This window comes from Neopelma chrysocephalum, unplaced genomic scaffold (assembly GCF_003984885.1).
Source record: "Neopelma chrysocephalum unplaced genomic scaffold, ASM398488v2 Primary Assembly neopelma1_124, whole genome shotgun sequence".
NCBI lineage: Eukaryota > Metazoa > Chordata > Aves > Passeriformes > Pipridae > Neopelma > Neopelma chrysocephalum.
In genome coordinates this window covers 1,276,640-1,297,564 of record NW_020897786.1, presented here as the reverse complement: position 1 = coordinate 1,297,564, position 20,925 = coordinate 1,276,640, and the positions used below count along the sequence as shown (strand labels likewise).

At 45.1% G+C, this 20,925-nt stretch overlaps 1 protein-coding gene across 10 annotated transcripts in view; it reads right to left on the bottom strand.

The window, feature by feature from the left end:
* Positions 1-20,925, bottom strand: part of NEO1 (neogenin 1) — a 169,417-nt gene that overhangs the window by 34,876 nt on the left and 113,616 nt on the right. For 6 of the 10 annotated variants that reach the window (XM_027697878.1, XM_027697874.1, XM_027697875.1 and 3 more), the window contains exons 8-11: positions 8,928-9,147; positions 2,961-3,115; positions 2,172-2,320; positions 1,093-1,231 (exon numbers count right to left, since the gene is read on the bottom strand). In XM_027697878.1, the coding sequence (XP_027553679.1) occupies positions 1,093-1,231; positions 2,172-2,320; positions 2,961-3,115; positions 8,928-9,147 (663 nt within the window). The remainder of the gene's footprint in view (positions 1-1,092; positions 1,232-2,171; positions 2,321-2,960; positions 3,116-8,927; positions 9,148-20,925) is intronic. The other 4 variants (XM_027697877.1, XM_027697880.1, XM_027697881.1 and 1 more) reach the window with 1 other exon arrangement.

The following is a 20,925-nucleotide window of genomic DNA, read 5'->3' as shown; positions in this document are numbered from 1 at the left end:
GGAAACAGCTTCCACAAGAGAAATGGGTAACCATTTCTGTGACTTGGGAATCTGGAAAACAGGTGAACGGGGGAGAACACGGCAAAGGTTCAGAGAGGGAGGAGTGGGACAGAGGAGGCTGTGGACACTGGTTATTCCTCCAACTCAGGCAACAAGTAACACTAACACACAGCAGGGACAGAACAGACAACAAGTGTGGATTGTTGAGAGGAAATTTATCTGTAGAATCTTTGTCTACTTGATGTTGTGGATAAAAGCTGGTGTGGTTAAAGAAGATGCTGACAGGGTTTCATGGAAGAGAAACTGAATTAGCAAAACACAGAAATCACCAAAGAGACAAGAACTGCCCCAGAAATAAGCTCAGACCTGGGCAGAATTTGGGACAATATGCCTCTCTGCTCCTCTGTTCTACTCCTGATCACTGCTGAAGAGATGATTCCAGCCTCCACTTACTTTCCATCTGGTCGTTCTTATATATAAATAAACTTCTCTATAAAAAATATGAGCTAACATTAACTCTGATCATTCAAGAGTTGCTCATGTATCTCTGTTTGCTCACATTACCTCTTGATTTGCCTTATAAAAAATCCTGGCACCAGGTCCTGCTTTCACCATTACATGCAACAGATTCAATAATACCCGTGCTGGAGTGCAAACAAAGACAGGCAACATTTCCCCACAGGAAAACAATTAAAATGAAAACACTCCAAAACCAGAAGTCTGCTGATATATAAAAATGTTGGAGAACCTAAAAAATAATTTGGAGCTGTTGCATAAATTTATTTGTTTTTCTGTCTACTCTCAATACTTCGTAGACTCAGTAGTCCATGAAATAAACTGCGGATGTTGGAATGAAGGACAGCATTGTTCCATAATCACGATCCCAGACACTTTTGCAGGTGCAGTAATTTTCCTTCACCCAGTTTGAAAGGCCTCTGGGGAATTCTGACCAAGAACAGCCACACGCAACAACAACACTACTAATAAAACAGGGCAACAACGAACAAAACCCATCAAAGTCTGGTTAAAAATTCACTGAAAGGAAATTGCCGGATAATTCCTGCAAAACCGACATGGAATAAGGAGCGTTACCATCCGAGAGGGTGCGGACGACGACGTCGTGGGTGGAGACGCCGGGGCCGTGCTTGTTGTAGGCGACCACACGAAAGCTGTACTCGGTGAACTTCTTCAGCCCAGTGACTGTGTGGGACAGCCCTGCCACGTCCACGTCCTGCCCAGAGCAAACAGACACCCAGTCAAGCCCAGTACCAGGGTTGCAACTACCACCAGTGTCCGAAGAATTCCCGTAAAACACACAGGAACCCTCGGAGCAGGGCCTGCAGATCAAACCCACATTCATAAACCCCCAGGACTTGTGAAGGTGCCAACCGTGAGTTTACAAGAGAGAATTCTCCCTGTTCTGTTTAAATCCTGGACACTGGCTCCATACATGGAAAGGGATCTGGAAACTTGCCTATTAGCAAAAAATTACAACTATAAGTGGAATAGCGGGATGCAGAAGCAGAAAAGGCATCAGGCCTATTTTAAACTGATGTAAAAAAATATTGAAAGGCTAAGGAAAATGTATGCTACCCTTTACTTTTTAAAGCTGGAATCATACTGATATGCAATGGGATGGGAATGGGGCTGTGATGAGGATTAATCCTCATTATTCTCAGGTGGCAGCCTAAACTTCTACAGAACACATTGGATGCTTTGGTGGAATCATCAGAAAATTTAATCCATTAGATGCTCAGCAGCATCAAGATATCAATCACTGGATCCAAGACCTCAAGAAGTACGAACAGTTGAGATTAAGGATCATGCTAAAATCAGTAATTTACCTAATTTACTAAAAACCAGCCTATAGAAGCGTGCAAGCATCTTCTCTATCATCTGGACCAGAACTGCTAAATGATGACACGGCTGTAATTTGCCTTCTCTTCCTGAGGTATGATGGAATCCCCCAAAAACTACTTGATGCTGATGAACCCACCAAAATAAGGCACCACTAAAAAAAATTTTAATTCCAAGACATACACATTTCATACCGGAATTTTAAATTTAAATATTTCCATATTTCAGCCTGTCAGAAAACCAAATCCTTCCCGAGGTGTTTCTAGTTCAAGGTACACCCATCACACAGGCTGCTAGGGGTGGTGTATCTGTACCTGCTCAGTGTCCTGCCCCTTCTCCATGTAGTAGAGTTTGTAGTTCTGGATGTCCCCGTTGCCCGAGAGCGGGGTCTCCCAAGTGACGGTGACGGAGGTGGGCGAGCTGGAATACGCACGGATGTTGGGAGCCGGGCCGGGCAGCTGGACTGGAACACAAGAGTGGAACTCTGTTAGTGCTGGAGCCTGGCCACGGATGGTTATTGCAGTGACAACCCCACTATTCATCACTCCTGGGGAAGAGGTGGGTATTTTTCCCATCTCAGCACTACCCATGGATTCACCCATGGAAAGGTGGGACCAAATGTCTGAAGGAGATCCTGCTCCCTGGGTCACAGTCCTTTTGCCTGAAATGACCCTAATAACTGACAGACTTGACATTTGCCTAAAGTTTTCCCTTCTTCCTTTTTCAGCGACAGAATATTCTGAGTTGGAAGGGACCCACAAGGATCATCGAGTACAACTCTTAAGTGAATGGCCCACACAGGACCATGACCTTGGTGTCAGCAGCACCATGTTCCAACCAACTGAGTTAAGTTAATGACAGTTTAAAAGTATTACTTTTACAACAGTTTAGAGAATTTAACAAGGAATGCCTCATCAGTTCCTCTTGATCGTGGCAATAAATCCTACAAACCCACCAGCCCGGAAAATCTTTTGAAACTACGGCCTGTAAGTGCAACTTTTGAGAGCATCAACTTCTTCTGGGAAAGGCCATAAATGGGGAAAGTAAAAAAATTAAATAAAAATCAATCCCAAAGTGAGGAAAATCCAACCATTCCAGCTCACCCTCGGGCTGCGTTGCCACCTTGAGCGGAGCCGAGCTCTCCCCGGGGCCGTGCCTGTTCTGAGCCACAACTCGGAACACATAAACTGTCTCTGGCATCAGGTTTTGGATCATCACTTGTGTCTCTCCAGGACGACTCGTATTTTCAACACGTTCCCTTTAGGAAGCAGAAGGTTTGGGCAGAGAGACAACCACTGATTAGTAAGAGGGGTTTGGAGGGGGAAGGAAGGAGTCACCGTGTCCCGTTTGAATGTATCCCCCGTGTTAGTGACGCGCTGGTTTACACCATGCTCTCTGCACAACACAACAGGAATGTGCCAAAATCACTGCTGACACGCTGCTTCGAATTTTGCAAACTTCTCTTTGCAAAAAAAACAAACGCAGTGAAGTAACAGAATAAATTACACTCGACAGCACCAAACTCTCAGCAGTTCTCTGCTATTCCCATAACAGCAAGTGATAATTCACGGTGACAGTTTATCCTGCAACTCTGAAGTCAAAAGAAAAGCTATTTAAGCAGCACAGTCTGGTGAGATTTGGGGCATTTCTGTTAATACCATGGGGCTGCTTTTTGTGTGTTCTTCAAAGGAGCTGTTTTAACATGTTCTTGTTCCTCCAAACTTCACTGGGTTCCTCCCTGGTGTCTGGATTTGTTCAGGACACCCAGGGCACGGCCGTGGCACCCATGCCAGATCCATACAAGGATTGGAGGCAATAGGAGGCAACCTCTCCTTCAGTGTGACCTATGAGTGCTCCACACTTGTGCTGTGCACATGGAAGTGGCCTCTACTGGACCTGAGTGGATACTCCAACCTCCAGCAGCAGCAGGGAGGCAGATCCAGGCTACCAGCACCCTGTCGGTCCGAGAGGGCCCATGGAAGGAATGCACTTTGCATGGGAAGGGGCATCTCTGTCAGGCCAACACTTTGCAGGCTGGAAGCCATAATCCAGTCAGGAGCACACATGTTGTGCATGGAGGCAACTGGAAGAGTCATTGTTTGGCCTTCAGTGACCCTCCACCGACCCCTCAGGCTCCCGGAGCCCAACACTTCCCCCTGCGGAAGCACCGTCTCACCGAAATGTAGCCCAGGAAACTCCATCAGTTCTTATCAGGATGGAGGGGGAGATTAGAGCATTAATCATTAACTAATGACAGCCTTTATTTCCAAGACAGGTCGCTGGCACCTGAACTCCTTGGAGCTGCGTTTCAACAACAACGGCTCCACATGTCTGTCCTTCCCTGGAAAGGAGCTCCTGCTCCCTGGGAATGTGAACAGCAGTGCTACAAAAGGAGAAATCAGAAACTTCCCATTGAGAAAATCAGGGGGAAGGTGCCTGCTAGGAATACAATCCTTCCCCTTTGGCCTGCCAGGCTCTGTTTGGCTCTGCAGGGACAATGACTCTCGTCCCGTTGTCACCTTCCATTAAAGCATTTCTGATGCAGAAACCTGGGAAGAATCATTCCAGCGTCTCTCCTTCCCACCTCCCAGCCATCCTGCTTCAGTTTCTATCACGGAAATACGATGCCGAAATCCCCATTTTAAATTTATTTCTTCTTACATCAACCGGTGTGGTTGATTTAGCATAACTTGGTTGAAAACATTTTGAAATCCCTGTTGATTTCTGCATCTACAGAGAGGGAAACAATGCACTCACTGTAACTAAATATCTATTTACACCCATTTTCTAGAATGTTCCCCTTCATGAAGCTGAGCTAAAATGGCTCTGCATCAACAGCCAAATTTATTTCAGATTTTTATTCATTTTCATCACTAATTTTTCCACTTCTAGCAAAACGTTTTCCTGAAAGCACCTTCCCCAATGGAGTTTCCTTTAAGACGAGCCTTAGCTACAAAGATGGGATCTGAAAGCCCAGACTAAGTGCCAATGGATCCACAGCTGTGGAATAAAATCCAGCTCCCATTGACATGCAAAATATTGCATTTTCTGCCTCAAGGGTAAGTGCACTCCCTGATTTCATCTGGGGGAAAAAAGATAATCAGCAAACCAAGGTTATTGTTTAAAATTAGAAGAAAAAAAATCAGAATTATTTTACTGGAAAGACAACATATACCAAAAATAAATAGACATGTCAAAGTATTGCAATTTTCAGTAATAACTAGAAATGTGCCTTCACAACATTATGGTAAAAATATGGTGAGATTAATCTAATTAAGTGCTGCATGAATCTCTCCTTTATGCCCTTTCCTGGGGAGCCTGGAGCACCTTTCCAAGTGCTGCTGTACCTGATGGGATAACAGGTACAGGGAGATGGGCTCCATGAGTAACTGCATTACCCTGTGGATCCTTATGACTGTTCTATGAGTCCAGTTTAATCTCAAGTAAAGAGTTTTCTAAACTCCAGTTAAGGCTTACAGCAGCTATCGAGCACCTCAGGGGAGAGCCATCAGTTCAACCCCCAAACAAGGGTTTGTCTGGAAATGCCAAGTTTAAAGTTGCATTTCCTCATAAAAAACAACGCTCAGGGAATTATTAAAAAGAGGGTATTGCCTGTGCCAGCCCTGTCAGCTGTGGAGCCTGGCAGGGAGCTCCAGAGACGTTCTGACAGTGTGATTACACACAATTAAACCCCATTTTCTGCCTTTGAAGCACACTACAGTGAACCATGAATTTCACAGTATTTGAGTATCTCACACGTGTAATTTACCCTCTTGTACCAGCAACGTGCTGCTTATTTCTTTTATTTTTGTCCAAATCTTGAAGTCTGGAGTTCTTCTGCCCGAGTGCTTGGCTAAAGTTTCACAGAATTCAACCTCCCTGCAGCACATTTGAATTTTCACACCCTTTCCAGGGGAACTGCCTTCAGGGTGGAATAAATCCCTAACATGAGGATGAAATAACTCTGTAACTGTGTAAGATTACTTGGGGTCCTCCAGAGGTGTGACAGTAAAGCCATGAGACACCACTTCACTCCCACGTCACTGCCTTAGCAGGAGCCTCTCTGATGTCACCAAGCCAAGGTGGGACAAGGCACCGGCTGGTGACGTTTGTGCAGCCAGAGAAGCAGAAACACGTCACCTCCACAGCCATTTCCACACTCTGAAATGCTCCTCTTGGAATCATGGAATGGTCTGGGTTGGAAGGGACCTGAAAGCCCATCTCATTCCACCCCCTGCCATGGGCAGGGATGCCTTCCACCATCCCAGGTTGCTCCAAACCCCTCTAACCTGGCCTTGGACACTTCCAGGGATGGGGCAGCCACAGCTTCTCTGGGCAACCTGGGCCAGGGCCTCACCACCCTCAGAACCAAGAATTTCTTCCCCATATCCAAACTAAATCTAATCTCTTTCAGCTTAAAGGCATTCTCTGTGTCTTGTCCCTCCATCCCTTGTCCAAACTCCCTCTCCAGCTCTCTTGGAGCCCCTTTAGGCTCTGGAAGGGGCTCTAAGGTCTCCCTGGAGCTTCTCTTCTCCAGGTCAACACCCCCAGCTCTCCCAGCCTGGCTCCAGAGCAGAGGGGGTCCAGCCCTCGGAGCAGCTCCATGGCCTCTTCTGGACTCGCTCCAGCAGCTCCACATCCTTCTGCTGTTGGACCCCAGAGCTGGAGGCAGCTCTGCAGGGGGGTCTCACCTGAGGGGGCAGAATCCCCCCCTCGAATAAGTTCAAAGGGCAAAGGTGAGGAGCACCCTGTTCCTGTATCTCCTTCCACTGAACAGGTAGAACAAAAGGAAGGTAAATCAGTGGTGGCCAAGGCAGTTGGTCCCTCAGACCCACACTCCTCATATGCTGGAGTGACTGATGTGCTCCTGCAGCTCAGGATATCAGGGTGACTCTCTACAGCCCTTCACAGATGGTTTAGAGATACCAGAGTACCTACAAACCCCCTCCATGTCATATGGACTTTGTTCATTTCCACAAACCTGACTTAAAAGGTCAATAAATCAAACACCCGGTTTGATCACTGCTCAAGTACAAGTGAGGAAGAGACAACACCTGGGTTACTAAAAGGTTCCAGTAAAGCAGGCACTGAAAAAGGTATGAGTAGGCAAAATGTGACAGCGTGAGGAGATGGTACATATGCACTTAAACCACAGCACATGTACCATCATCTATAATTCAGGGGCTACAAAGAGACCATTTAAACAGGGTTTCGTAAAGCTGAGGAAGGAAGGAGGGTGGCACAGCCAAGCCTGGCTTCAAAACTCTTTGACTTCCAACTGCCCAGGGGGGTGTGACAGCTCCTCTAGTTCCGTGCTCACTGACCAGCAGCATTTCCACAAGGCCCAACCAACTGGTCAAAAACTACCACAGAACATCAAAATGGTAAACTGAGCCTTTTACTTCCTTTCTTCTTCTTCTTTATTTTTTTTTATCTTCTCATTCTCTAAATCCAGGTTGAAAGCAGGACCTCACAATATTTCCATAGCCATCTGTGAAACATGTGATACCGTCTTTATGAGGTATTAGAAAAAAACAGCTTCCAAAAAGCAAGTGGAGAACGGGGTGAGTGTGTGCTCATGAAAGGCCCTCAGAGCCTGCACTGAGCCCTGATCCAGAAGGGCACAGAAGCAAACAAAGATCTTACTAAGTCAGTGCAATCACCTGCTTACACATAAAGCACCAGCTTAAGGGCTTGGATGTGTAAACTGTGTGGGTGCCACTGACCTGAGCCCCAAGGGATGCTCTGCAGGAACTGGAAGCAGCAGGTTCTGCAGAATGTCCTGTAATTCCCTAATTTATTCACCAGGAATTAGGAGATCACTTTTACCCTTAGTTCTGTTGGTCCAAGAGGAATATTTCCTGGATTGTTATAAATTTGGTATGTAGTGAAAGGGGATGAATTTTGTGTCCTCAAAAGCAGGGCAGGGAGAGGCCTGGAGTCACCTCCAGCAAATCCCTTCCTAAAAACCCAGTGAGTGGAGCAGTTCCAACCAGGAACATGGAGGAGGGGAGACAAGAAGCAAGGATGGCTGGCAAGATCCCACCTTTTTCCTGTCTCACTTAAAATACCTCCAATAAGAATGAACAGAATCACAGTCACAGACTGGCTTGGGGTGGAAGGACTTTAAAGCCCATCCAGTTCCACCCCCTGCCATGGGTAGGGACATCTTCCACTAGACCAGGTTGCTCCAACCTGGCTCCAACCTCCTACTTGGATATTCCCAAAGTAAGGAAGTAGTAAAAAACCAACAACTGGGAGGCAAAGAAAATGTTACTAATTGCCTCAATTAATTGCCATGAGCCTGGACTAGATGTTTATCCACAGAATTAAGGAAGAACAGAAATTCCCCACTAGCAGCAGTGTGTTTTCCGTTCTCTTCCAATGACTTTGTTAACTTTGAGTCCCATGCTCTCCTCAGTAAGGAGACAGATAACTGTCCCTTGGGTAATAAATCTGATAAGCTAATTTGCAATTAATTAAACACTGCTCCAAATGATTGTTAGCTCCAGCTTCCTCCAACTTATCACAACAATTTGAAACTGTAACACTGAGCAGTAGATCCCATCAGGAAGGGAAAGGGGTAGATCGATATTATCCACTGGGATAATATGTCAAAAGCTTATGACTGGGAGTAATTCATCTAATTTCTTTTTACGGGGATTATTAGGAGAGAATCAACATTTAACCAACACCTTCGATGGCATTTAGCCAACACCTACCACACGTTTGTCCCTGGGATCAGAGGGAATTCACGTGCCTGTCGCTCCCACCAGCACGTGGCTTCTGGAGGATTTCCTGTGCCCGCTGAGGTGGCACTGACAGCAGTGCCAGTGCTCCTGACGAGCTGTGACAGCCTCTGCTGCTCTCACCTTCTAACAGGCTGCTAAAAGCAGGTAGCAACTGTTTGAAGTCAATCAAACCTTGCCTGTAAAAATTCCTACGTGCAGCAACAAAGCCAATAAAACTCAGGGTGCAGGAGGGAGGGGAACACAACCCTTCACATTGCACATTGAACATATCGGGTTACAACGTTTCCAAGCAAAACCAGCGTGAAGAAGAGTCTTTACCTGTTGATCCCTTCCTTGGTGTAGAAGATGGAGTAGGTGAGGTTGTCCCCCTGAGGGTCTGACACTGGTGGCCTCCAGGTGAGCCTGATGAAGCGGGTGGACACGAGGGTGGCCACGACGTCCCGCGGGGCCGAGGGCAGGGGTCCTGCTGTGGCTGGTGCTAGATGGTCATTAGTGGCACTGGTCAGTGAAGTGGGAGGCAATGTTGGGATGGCAACATCTTGTCATGTGCAAACATTGGGGAACATGAAGGGCAAACATCACCACGGTTTAAAAAAAAAAGAGAACAGGGGAAAAAAAAAACACAAAGAAATAAACAAAACCACGATGGGAAACAAAAGAAAATGAACACACAAAAAAGGCCATTAAACTGAAGGCTGACATGCAGGCAGAGGTAACTACTGACCACTAATGGGGTATTACAGGACATCACTTGGAGCAAGCAGACCAAATCTCCATTGTAATGAAGTGGCAGGGGGGAGGGAAGGGTGAAACTGGGGATAAAATCCAACCTCAGGAGAGGACATACCAGCAGCAAACAATACTGTCATTGCTTTGTAAACCACATGTAATACCACATCCCTAACAGCAAAAACCCAACTAGTATTAATTATTCAAACATACACCCAGTCCCAGTTTTGTACATTAGCTCATTAACATGCAGGATTCATTTATACTCTTCTCAATCATAAAAAAATGACAGACTGACACACCAAATTGCTTTAAGTGCAAATTCATTCAGGTTGTGCAATTAAACCCTGCAGTCATTTCATCTGTAGCTGCTTTCTGGAATGGGTGGGTTCTGCCCCTGCCCAGAGCAGTGACAATCCCAGGGCCCTGCACCCACAGCCTCTTCCCTGCCTTTCACCAAGGGCGCTGCTTTCCTGCCACCAACACTCTTCCTGCCTCCCGTAACACTCTTCCATCCTTTACAGCAACACTAACAACATAAACAGCTCTGGCTTTGGATTATTCCCACACTCTCCAAACTTCTCAGCCTAAGTCACGTCGTGTTCCTGTGCTGCTACTCCAAGCCAGGATAAATCCCAGGGATTATTGCATTAAAAGGTTGGGAGTTGACAGCGCAAGCTGCACCGCACCAAGAGCTGCTCTCCAAATCCTATTAAAGCAATCCATCCAGTAAATCTAACACTGATACTCTGAGCAGCTGGACCCCAATTACCACCAAGTATTACAAGCAGCACAATTAGTAACAAAACCCCAAAGCTCAGGATACCCTGAGTTTTTATGGATTTTTAACTATTTATCAAGCTTAAGCCACCTGATGACTTTTTCCACACGGGAATCCACGCTGCCAAATACATCTATTCACTTATTAATTATGGGAACTAACTAAAATGGCTCTGGTTTTCCAGCAGAGCTGTTGCTGAGAGCTGCAGCATCTCCACCAGAACACGTGGACTTGTGTCTTGATACACAAAGAGAAAACCTCACAAACAACCCGACTAAAGGAGAAAACATTGTCTGAACAACCCAACCTTCAGGCAGACACACTGACAAGTCTTCCATCAACAAAAACCTGATTTTAAATTGTCAAAACCCCCCTGTCAAACCAAGCATCAGCTCACATGTAGGTCTGGAATTGGCAGGACTCTCATTTTTCCTCTTCTATTTCGTAGGCAACTCCTGACACCAATGTAAGAACAAACCCTTGGTTTTTATCAGATTTGCACCGTGTAACTACAGTCCACGGGCAGAGCTCAGACAGAGCCCAGAGCCAGGAACACACAGATTTTGGTATTTAAAATCCGGATCACACAGAGACACACTCAAGGGTATCTTCTTAATTATCCTTCCCACACTCTAATAGCTAAAGATCCCAATTAAGTATTCTCCAGAAGCCCTTCCCGATCAATAGACACCATTAATTTCACATTCATTGCAAAATCTATTTTTATCTAAAACCCTCTATTTTTATGTTCCATAATTAGATTTCTTGCAGAAATGCACCACATTTAGCCCTTCTGGACTTGGACAGAGCCCCATTCCCCCAGGGCTCCCCTTGCTGGTGCAGATCACTCAGTAGAGCCCTGAGTGAAGGCCAGGGGATCTTCCAACAACCATCCCTGATCCTGAACAACAGCTCCAGTGCCAATCCAGGACCACAGATGTGGTCCTGGTTACATCAACCAGGCTCCTCCTGTGTTTAAATCCCAGCCCATGTTAATATTCCCTTGGACTGGAGACCTCCTCCCTGCCCCAGCCATCCCTCCTTGCACACTGTTTCCACAGAGGAACAAGGAACTCTGCAGAACCCTCCTGGTGCCTATTGTTTTCCACACCTTTCCCATTGTCCTGCTTGACTGACTTCCACTTCACTTCAAATTCCAAATTCCTGTTCACTTTATACTTCAATTGACTACATTTCCCCTGCAGACAGCTTTAATTTCCCACTCTTCTATTAACTAATTACATTCATAATATAATTTAAACCCATGAAAGAGTTTGAGGAATAATCTGTAGGGAAGCTGTTCTGTTATAAAAACAAACTTGTGTTTTCCAGCTGCACCAGCCAAACGCCCTCTGAAGCACCATCTCCTGATCCATCCTGGCAGAATCTTTGATGGCTTCACACATTTGTTACCAATACTTCACATACAAAGCCTTTCTGCTTTTTAATAAGAAAGACACTCCAGCACAACAAATTCCTTAAGGCACCACTGCAGTTGCTCATTTTGACTCCAGAAGGCTGCAGGAGATTCATTTCTACTGTATGAACTTAAAAAGAACAAACCCCCAGAGAACACCACCAGACAGTTCCTCAGGACAGCCGTGGCTTTTCAGAGCTTGACATGCCAACCACGTCATCTCCCACCTTACATTCAGACTTTGTTTTCTCTTACCTATCTTGGCAATATTGTCAGGTGATCTGCTTCAAATTATATGGTTTTCGTGCAAAATGTGCATCTTACCCATCTTTTAAAATCATTCCATTTGGTTACAGTGGAGTATTTTTTAAATTCATCTGCTGATCTAAAAGCCATCCCACACACTCGCGTATTTGTCTTCCCCTATAATGAAATGGATCCATCTTTTCCTTAAGTGATGTGCACACAGTGTTGAAGAACTTGCAGGCATCGAGATGATGAGTCTGGGAGAGCTGCCAAGATCTCCCAGATCAACAGACACCCAGATTTACCCTCGTGCAAGGCTCGAACCCAGCAACGCTCCTTCCGACACCGTTACAGGGAGAACAGTCACGGACCACAAAAACCTGACAGCTGAAAAAGAAACTGCGAACCAAACACAGCACAAAGGACCTGCAAACCCACCTGGAGGGGGGCAGTGACAGGGGGAACTCCCCCAAACGCTGCAGGTAAATACCAGCTTGGCGGCAGTTTGGTGCTGGCTGATAATTCTGGGATTTAGTCACAAGGCTGGGTTGTTTCCTTGCTTTTTTCCCTGTTCTTGCTCAGAATGCCTGGAGTGCCGTCACTAACTGATTTGTACCCAGCCATGTGAGCAGAGTGCTCAGCAGTGCAGAGCTGTGTTAATGAGTAATTACACACAATTAGCTGTAACGCCAATAAGGAGCAGCTTTATTACCCTGAGCTTCCCGGCTCGGTGGAACAAGGAACATGCGACACAAGTCTCCTCTTTCTAATGGATCTTTCAGCACTTTTTGAAAAGTAACTCTGGAATACTCTTTGCAGAACTATTCCTACACAGTTTCACATGAATCTCATTTTTAAAAAAAGCATGTTCAGCAAGTGACATGTAGTTTGCACAGGAATTTATCTCCTGCTGTGCAGTAACTGGGACCAGAAGGATGTCAGAATTCCTGAAACTACAGGTAGTGGAGTTCCACTGCTGCATCCCCCCACTGCAGGGCAGAGCAACTCCCACTGCAGGGCAGAGCAATCCACCCCAGAGGGGGCAGAAAAACAGGAACGAGAATTTTTTAACATCATACTTCCAGCCAAGACAACCCCAGCAGGAATCCCAGGGATCCAAGGTAAGAGAACATTCTTATTGCTAATCCTCAAGTCCCCTCTGCCAAGCTGCTCTTTCCAGGGCTCCTTCTGAGCAGACATCAACTATTGCAACTATTTTATCAAAGTATTTTGCAGGGTGTGCAAGTACCCACAAGGATTTGTACTCAAATAAATGAGATTAGAGCAGGCCAAAGTTGTGGGTTTGATCCCCATAAGGGCCATTCACTTATGAGCTGGACTCAATGATCCTTCCAACTCAGAATATTCTGTGATTCTAAAATAAATACCATCAATAACTTCTCTAATTGAATCCCTCATTGGCAAAGGCATAAAGTTTTAATGTCACCAGCACTGGGCTGGTGACGTGGAAGAGGCAAAGGTGTTGATCAGCTGGATGCACTGGTGTGGTCCTGGCTTTTCATCTTACAGGAAAAATGCCCCCCTGGTGCTCCCAGTGCAGTTCACCATGGCAGGATAACAAACAGCTGGAGCGTGCCTGGGGTGCTGCTCCATCATTATCACCTCAGGATGCTGATGGGATCTCTGTCCAATGTGCCACACCTGAAGACTGCTCACTGGAATGCCCCACTTTTTAGTTAATTATTAGAAATATTTTCCATGTTGTCCAGCCCCTCCGGTTTTAGATTTCCTTTTTCCTGTGGTACGTTATTGGCACAGTCAGGGTTTCCTCCTGTTTGGCAATAACATCCCAGTTATACCCCTGGACACACCACACAAAGGAACAGGGATGTTATCTGTCATCTGCCCCAGCAGTGCTGCCGTTGTCTGAGTGACCCGTGACAGTCCAGCTCCCCTGGGACCTCACAGGGCACTGCTACCACCCACCTCGGGAAGGGGGTATTGGAATGCAGGAATTGGGATGCACAAACACTTGAAGAATTGGTTAGTGACCATATTTAGGCTATTCTTGGCCATATTTAGGCTATTCTTGGCCATATTCGACTGTTTGCAAAGCCCTGGTTGCAGCCCCTGTCCAAGGAGAGCATCAGGGATTTGGAAACTGTGGCTGAGGCAGCAGGAGAGGCACCAGAGGGTGATGCAGGTGTTCTGGGAGCCCAGCACTGACGTCACAGAATCCCAGAATATGCTGATCCACAAGGATCATGGAGTCCAACCCTCAGCCCTGCACAGGACCATCCCCAAGCAGCTCTTACCCTGAACACCCAACAGGGACCTGAGAGCACCTCCCAGTCCAGTGCCATTCCAAAGGCATCAAGATCCAAGACCATCTGAGCAATGCAGGAGCAGGAATGGGTGGGAAGTCTCTCCTGATGGCAATGAACACTCTGTAGCTGCACCCTCTGAGGATGCAGATGATGCAGCATTTGGGAACAAGGCAGACCTGGCCAAGGGCAATCAGCTGCTGAGGAACCTGGGGCATCAGTTAACACACACAACTGCAGGAGGAAAGAAAGTCCTCTTTGGAAGGACTTCAGAGTGGATTTTAGAGCTTTTAAATGTGAATAAATCTTTGATTTCAGCAACGAAGACCTACCACAACTAAAACCAGTAAATTACTGTTTTGCCAAAAAAACCTGTTAGAAAAAACATGACCTAGGACATTCAAATCTCAACATCTTTAATATTTCAGCTGTATTCCATAAGAAAAATAATACCTCAGAGACACCAATATGCTTCATTTTGATTTTGGGTGTTCATATAAACCTGGTTACTCAATAAATAATATTTTTCCCATAATTCACTATTCAACTGATTCCAGAAAGGTAATCTAGACTTTCAAACTCTTTCTTTTCCCTAATGCACTTGCTCCTATGTATGGGATCAGTTCTCCCCCTTGGGAACAGAAGGATTCAACTTGGACCAGAATTAAGGAGCTGTGATGCTCAAAAAACACGGATTTTCTTACCCTCCTAGTATTTACAAATAACAGCAGCATTGGGTTGCAATGTAATACAACATTATAAAATAACAAAATTAGTAACTCCACACTATACACCTTCAAAATTTTGTTTTCTCTCTTATTTTTGCCCCATGTTTTTACCTGCATCAAATTGTAGTCCTTCTTCAAATGCCAAATTCACAACTTTCCAACAGAAGGGACATCACCTTGTCATTCCCAGATGTTCCCTGTGGGATACCATGTTCAAAGAAAACCAAGTCACCTGGCCCTAGTAAGTTCTCACAGGACAAATGGCCACAGTGCTGAAGTTGATATCAATATAATCAATAGATCAGTTCTAATAACAGAATTAATTCCTCCCCTTAGAAAAACTAATTAAAAGAAGTCTATCAGACTCCTGTTCTTCCACCAAGAAGTGTTTTCAGGCAAAACTGAAACAGTGACTAAACAGACATGGCAAGGAGAGCGTATTAAAGTAACTTCTGTACAGAATGAACACATTTCCTGAATCTCCTGGAGTTCATGACAAGCACCCTGTTTACCTGTAAGACACAGATCTACATCTGCTTCACATAAAACCCCCCCAAATTTAGTGTTTTGTAAACCCAATTATGCTTCATGAAATAATTTAAACTGGAGAACTTTGTGTGTGTTTTTGCTACGTAAGGAAATGTGTCAGAAAGAGAAACACGAGAACGCCTGGACCAACACCTGCAGGGAAGCACAGCTGGGCATGGAGCCACTGTCCTTGGCACTGCTTGGAGGATTCAACCTGCAGGAACACGGAGCACACCTGAGGAGGTGACCCACAGCACTGCTCAGTGTGTAACCCTGGTGTAACTCAGGGGCTCGGAAATCAAGCCCAGTTCTGCTGGTTTGTATCGCAGGGGTTTGGACATCACCGGCTGGGACCCACTGAAAATCCATCTAACCCTGACCCCTGTGCACCATGGAATCCCAGAGTGCTTTGGCTTGGAGGGACCGTAAAGCTCATCCAAGTTCCACCCCTGCCATGGGCAGGGACACCTTCCACTAGCCCAGGTTGCTCCAAGCCCCATCCAACCTGACCTTGGACACTTCCAGGGATGGGGCAGCCACAGCTTCTCTGGGCAACCTGGGCTAGGGCCTCACCACCCTCACAGCCAAGAATTCCTTCCCAATATCCCATCTAACCCTGCCCTCTGGCAGTAGGAAGCCATTCCCCCTTGGCCTGTCCCTACTTTTCAAGGAGGGACATCATTATCCTCCTCTTTTTCAGTGCTATCAAACTTTTTGCTGCTATTCCATCCTGAATAAACTAACTCCTCTTCACACAAGCATTTCACCTCGCTCAAGGAGGAAGCTTGAGGACAAGAACCCGACACAGCACTTGGAATCAATTTTGTCCCTCACAGACTTAAAAACCCAAACACAATCCCCCACCCTGAGGAACGGACCCTCCCCCAAACAACATCCCTCATATTCCTCATAAAACGAATCAGAGATGTTTGCTTATTTATTTCCCTATTCCGACACGTTCTGCCCGAAGCAGGCAGGCAAAATGCCTTTTTTTAATTTTTAATTGCCTTAGATTAATTTACATCACCACTGGGAATGAGAACTGCTATTTACTCTTCACTCAGTGCACACTATTGCAAAAAATCCACCAAAATACATAACAAGCAAATGTTTAACTAATACTCAGTGATTATGATTTTTAAGCATTTATTTGGTTCTATTTTTCTGAAGTAAATGGCTGCTGCTGGGCGCTGAACAAATTGGGATATATAAATATAGTGATAAACACGTCCCGGCCGTGAGCCCGTGTTGGAAAGGAAGTCATAAAACCCCTCCTGATAACGAGCCCTCCTCCCGCTCTCATTTCACTGTGAAATGCTTTGGTGGAGAGGAAGCAATTTGATTTTTTCCTGTCTCATAAAACAACCATTAAAGAGGTGTGATGGGCCTTGCTGACGCATTCCAGGGAGCCTCTCCCTCCCACCTGCCCAGGAACCCCCTGGTTCTGACCACATCCGGGAGGATGGAAAGGAAAAAAAGCCCCGCATGGATTTTGGTCACAAGATTCAGGTTATAAAAAAAGAAGGAAATAAGCCAAACACACCTCTACCTGTCCCCCAGGAGTTCAAAACTCACTGCTTTGAACTGGATTTTGTTATCGGAAAGGAATTCCAACCATAACAACATATTGTAAAACGAGGGATATAATCTTCAAATTCAGTGGTGAATATTCAATTTTTTAAGAATTCAGTATTTTTTTTAACAACCGCTCCTTGAAAAAGGAGAGTCAAAACCTCAAAACAAAACACATCTATAGAACTATAAAACTGCCTGGAAATGCACCCAAGGAACCCTGCCCAGGGTATCCTCTTACTGTAAATATTCATAACTTGAACTCGTATGCAGAATTAAGAAATCTCTTGAGAACAGTAGAGCCTGAAACAACCTGCTGTAATTTGACTTTAACAATAACAGGAAAGCAATGATTTTATTTCAAAAGCAAATGTGTTGCATTTGAGCAAAGCTCTTTATGGAGCAGTTATTAATAAAAACACCACGTGCTTTTGGACAGGGCTCGTTTTTGCACCAGCACATTTGAAGATTTTCCATATTTGAAGATTTCAAGATTCTGAAGTTTCCCTGGGCCTCTGCCAGTACCTCATCCTGTCACCTGGAGCAGGTCCCTTGCCTTCCCACTTCTCCTTCCATGGGATACACAGGGATGCTCAGTTTTCACTCTCTGTTTGCACACCCCAAGTAATGGGGCCATCAGGGCTGGAAATGCAATATTCCCAATAATCTTCCAACTAGGCAAGCTTAGGACTGAACCACTGCTGTGCTGACAGAGCAGGACCAGCACATCCCTGGAAGTGTCCAAGGTCACCCTGGACAGGGCTTGGAGCAACCTGGGCTAGTGGAAGGTGTCCCTGCCCATGGTAAGAGTGGGACTGGAGGGGCTTTGAGGTCCCTTCCAACCCAAACCATTCTGGGATTCCGTGACCATGACTCAACCAGGCAGGATGTATTTTCAAAGCAACAGGCTAAACTGAAATAAATGAACCCAGCAGACAATGCCTGCTGCTCGTGGATCGCTCTGACAACCCTTGATTTTAAACTGCAATCCTTCATTTAAGTCACTGTAACGCTCCTTGGAGTTCCCTCGGGATCAGACACCCAGCTCCCTGTGTGGAGCCCCTGCAGGGCTGAGCCAGCAGCACACAGGGGGGTTTTCTCCAAGAAATAACCTGGAGGTGGAAGGTAATTTCCCTCAGTTGGGGAGCTGCTGACACTTGAACAACTCAGCAGCACCAACTCTGGCAACCTGGAGGTGCAACAGATGAGGCTGAACGAGCTGTTTGTACGTCAAAATTGTCCTTATTTCTGCCAAGCTCTCTATCAGACTTATTTAACTACTTATTAACTACTCATTTAACTACTTTTCTCTTATATGAACTCTATTTTTCTTCCATTTAGGTTTATATATACACAATTATTGTTTTTTTAAGGGAGAGGAGGTCCCCACAAACCCACCTTTCCTCTTCTGGTCTATAACCACACACAGGGCAACACTATCAGATGTGGTATTGGATTTTTTAATTCATTCCAACTGGATTCCTCTGCTAAAGGCCATATGTTCCTCCTTGCTGCCCATTTACAGACCACCTCAGACCCACTGTTTTTACAGGAACTAGAGGAGGTATCAGGATGTTTGGGAATTTATATAAATGACACAGAAGTCAATCTTACAAACTAACATTTTTTTTTACTTTCTATTTTTAAAGCTGTAATGTTTTTTTTTTGCTTCTCCATATTTCTAATTCCAACAGAAGAGCAAACCCCATCAGTATTATTAAAACACAACTGCCTTCCCCAGCACAGAGGTTGGGAATTTGGCCTGCACATCCCAGCACGTGGGAATTCGAGGTTATTCCCTGGATGTACATGATGGAGTTTATAGCAAGAGATGCAACATTTTAGATGTGGGTTACTGTGGTCATTGACCACTGTTCAAAACACCTAAACAATGAGATTTAAAGAAGAGCAGGAGAGAGGACAGGGACGTTCCAAGGGGAATGTCCATCCCCTGTGACCCAGACCTAGGCAGGACTTCCCTCCTTCTCCTGTATTTTCCTATAGCGCCTTCAGTGATGATCTGTCACCAGGAAAACCACACAAAATCCATTTGTCTTTTAAAGACTTTGGACCCATTAGTTTCTTTTGGGGGGAAAAAGGTGACAGGAGAGGGGAAACAACCAGAAAAAGCCCACACAGGCTCTTCCATCGCAGCGAGAACGGTGACATCCTGCAGCCAGTTCTAACACCAGACACACATTACTAAAAATGAGATTTCTTTGTTAGATTTATTCCATTTCCTTATGGTATAAACCCCATGAGCCTTTCCAGGTTATCTTGTCAAGGCTGCTGGGGAAATAACTGACACCAGGAGAGGCTTCTCCCAGCTTCACATATTGGAGTGTACGAGTCCTATTACACATGTGACCAAACTGTAAACCAATCCTCTCCCTCTTTCTCCAAATGGCATTCAGCTGTCTCTGCTATTACTGTATAATTTAGCAACTTTGAAATATAAGCAACCAATTAAGGCCATATCCACACGTTTGTTCTCTCCGCTGGTGCGAGACTGACAAAATCTGATATTTTCCTTTTCCAACACGAGCCTGGGATCAATTACAAATTAAGGGTATTTCTGTCAATCTTCACAACCCTTGATATGAGGAATAAAGGCAGAGGAAATGCCTTGGGCAGGCATGACAGATATCAAGCTACAGCTAATCCTGCCATTGCACTCATCTAAAAATGAAAAAAGCACAAACCACTAAAAGCAAACAGCCATCGAGATACACTGAAGCATCAAAACCCTGCAGCCAGTGCTCTTCCCCCTGATTATTTGCATTTTCCCCTATAACCAGATGCAGGCAGAGGAGCCATCAACCATCACTCAACAGCTGTAGCTGCTCCCACTGAACACACTCGTGTTTCCGGAGCGGCACCGCTTTGTTCCCAGTGAACTCCCTCCTGACAATACATTGCCCAGCCAAGCTCCAGGAATACATGAAATAGGAGCATAAACATCGCTGGAACTGGTGGATTTGCTCAGTGATACTGAGGAAAGTGTATCTGCTGATATTACCCTTTCTGGTGGCAAAGAGATTTTTACTGGAGTGAGGAACTCCCTTGGGAATTCAGGATTAGCCAGAAGAGATAAAATGACCTCAAAACCTTCCAGCCTCTTTCACAGTCGTTGCACAGCATATACACATCCTACCTCTTTCCATGTACACAATGGGACAATAAATATGGAATAAATACAGGTGAAGGACAGAAAACACAGATTAATGTGTGTTGAATGTTTCTCATAATACCTGGAAGCCTTTTGCTCCTCCAGGTCCTTGCTCTGCCCCCACTCAACATTCCTCTTCACAACATGACACAGAATTTAAACCCAAGTACCTTTTAACCATTAATTCCCCTCATGAAAACCAAAATTTAAGAGGTGACAGTCCAAGTGTTTTGAAGCTCAACTGCATAAGTAGCATCACCACAACCCATATTTGTGCCAAGCAGACTTAAATTGAAGTCACGGCGCACACGATCCGGTGTGAATTCCATCAGGAGCTTTCAAATTTCTTTGCCAAGTCAACTGTAAATACAGTCATAAAACAAGAAATGAAAACTAATAAGCACAATCAAAGCCTCCTATAAATTCTGTTATGCCTTCCTGCAATTCACTGCACACTGGCAAACATTAATCTATTACTAATTTAATCTAAATTAGAGCAATTTATTCAAAGCTCATGCCAGCTTTAAATATGAATAGGCTACTGAGTGCATGATATGAGAACTGTTTAGTTTCTCGATTCATCAAGTTAAAATTCAGGAAGTTTGAGATCTAGGGTGGTTTAATCAGTTCAGCTTCTCAATAAGACTATATATAAGCAGGGCCCATAAAGAGGGAATAAATAAAGGTCATTTATTAAACAGGGATTGAGTCAAGAAATGCAACTTACTGAATTCAAATAGCTTTCAGGCCATTTTGAACAGACATGCCGCCATGAGAAACACAAATGCTGCCTTTCCCTGAGGAATAATAGCTAAGTAATGTAAATTAACATCAAAATTAAACCAGGAAAAAAAACTCTTT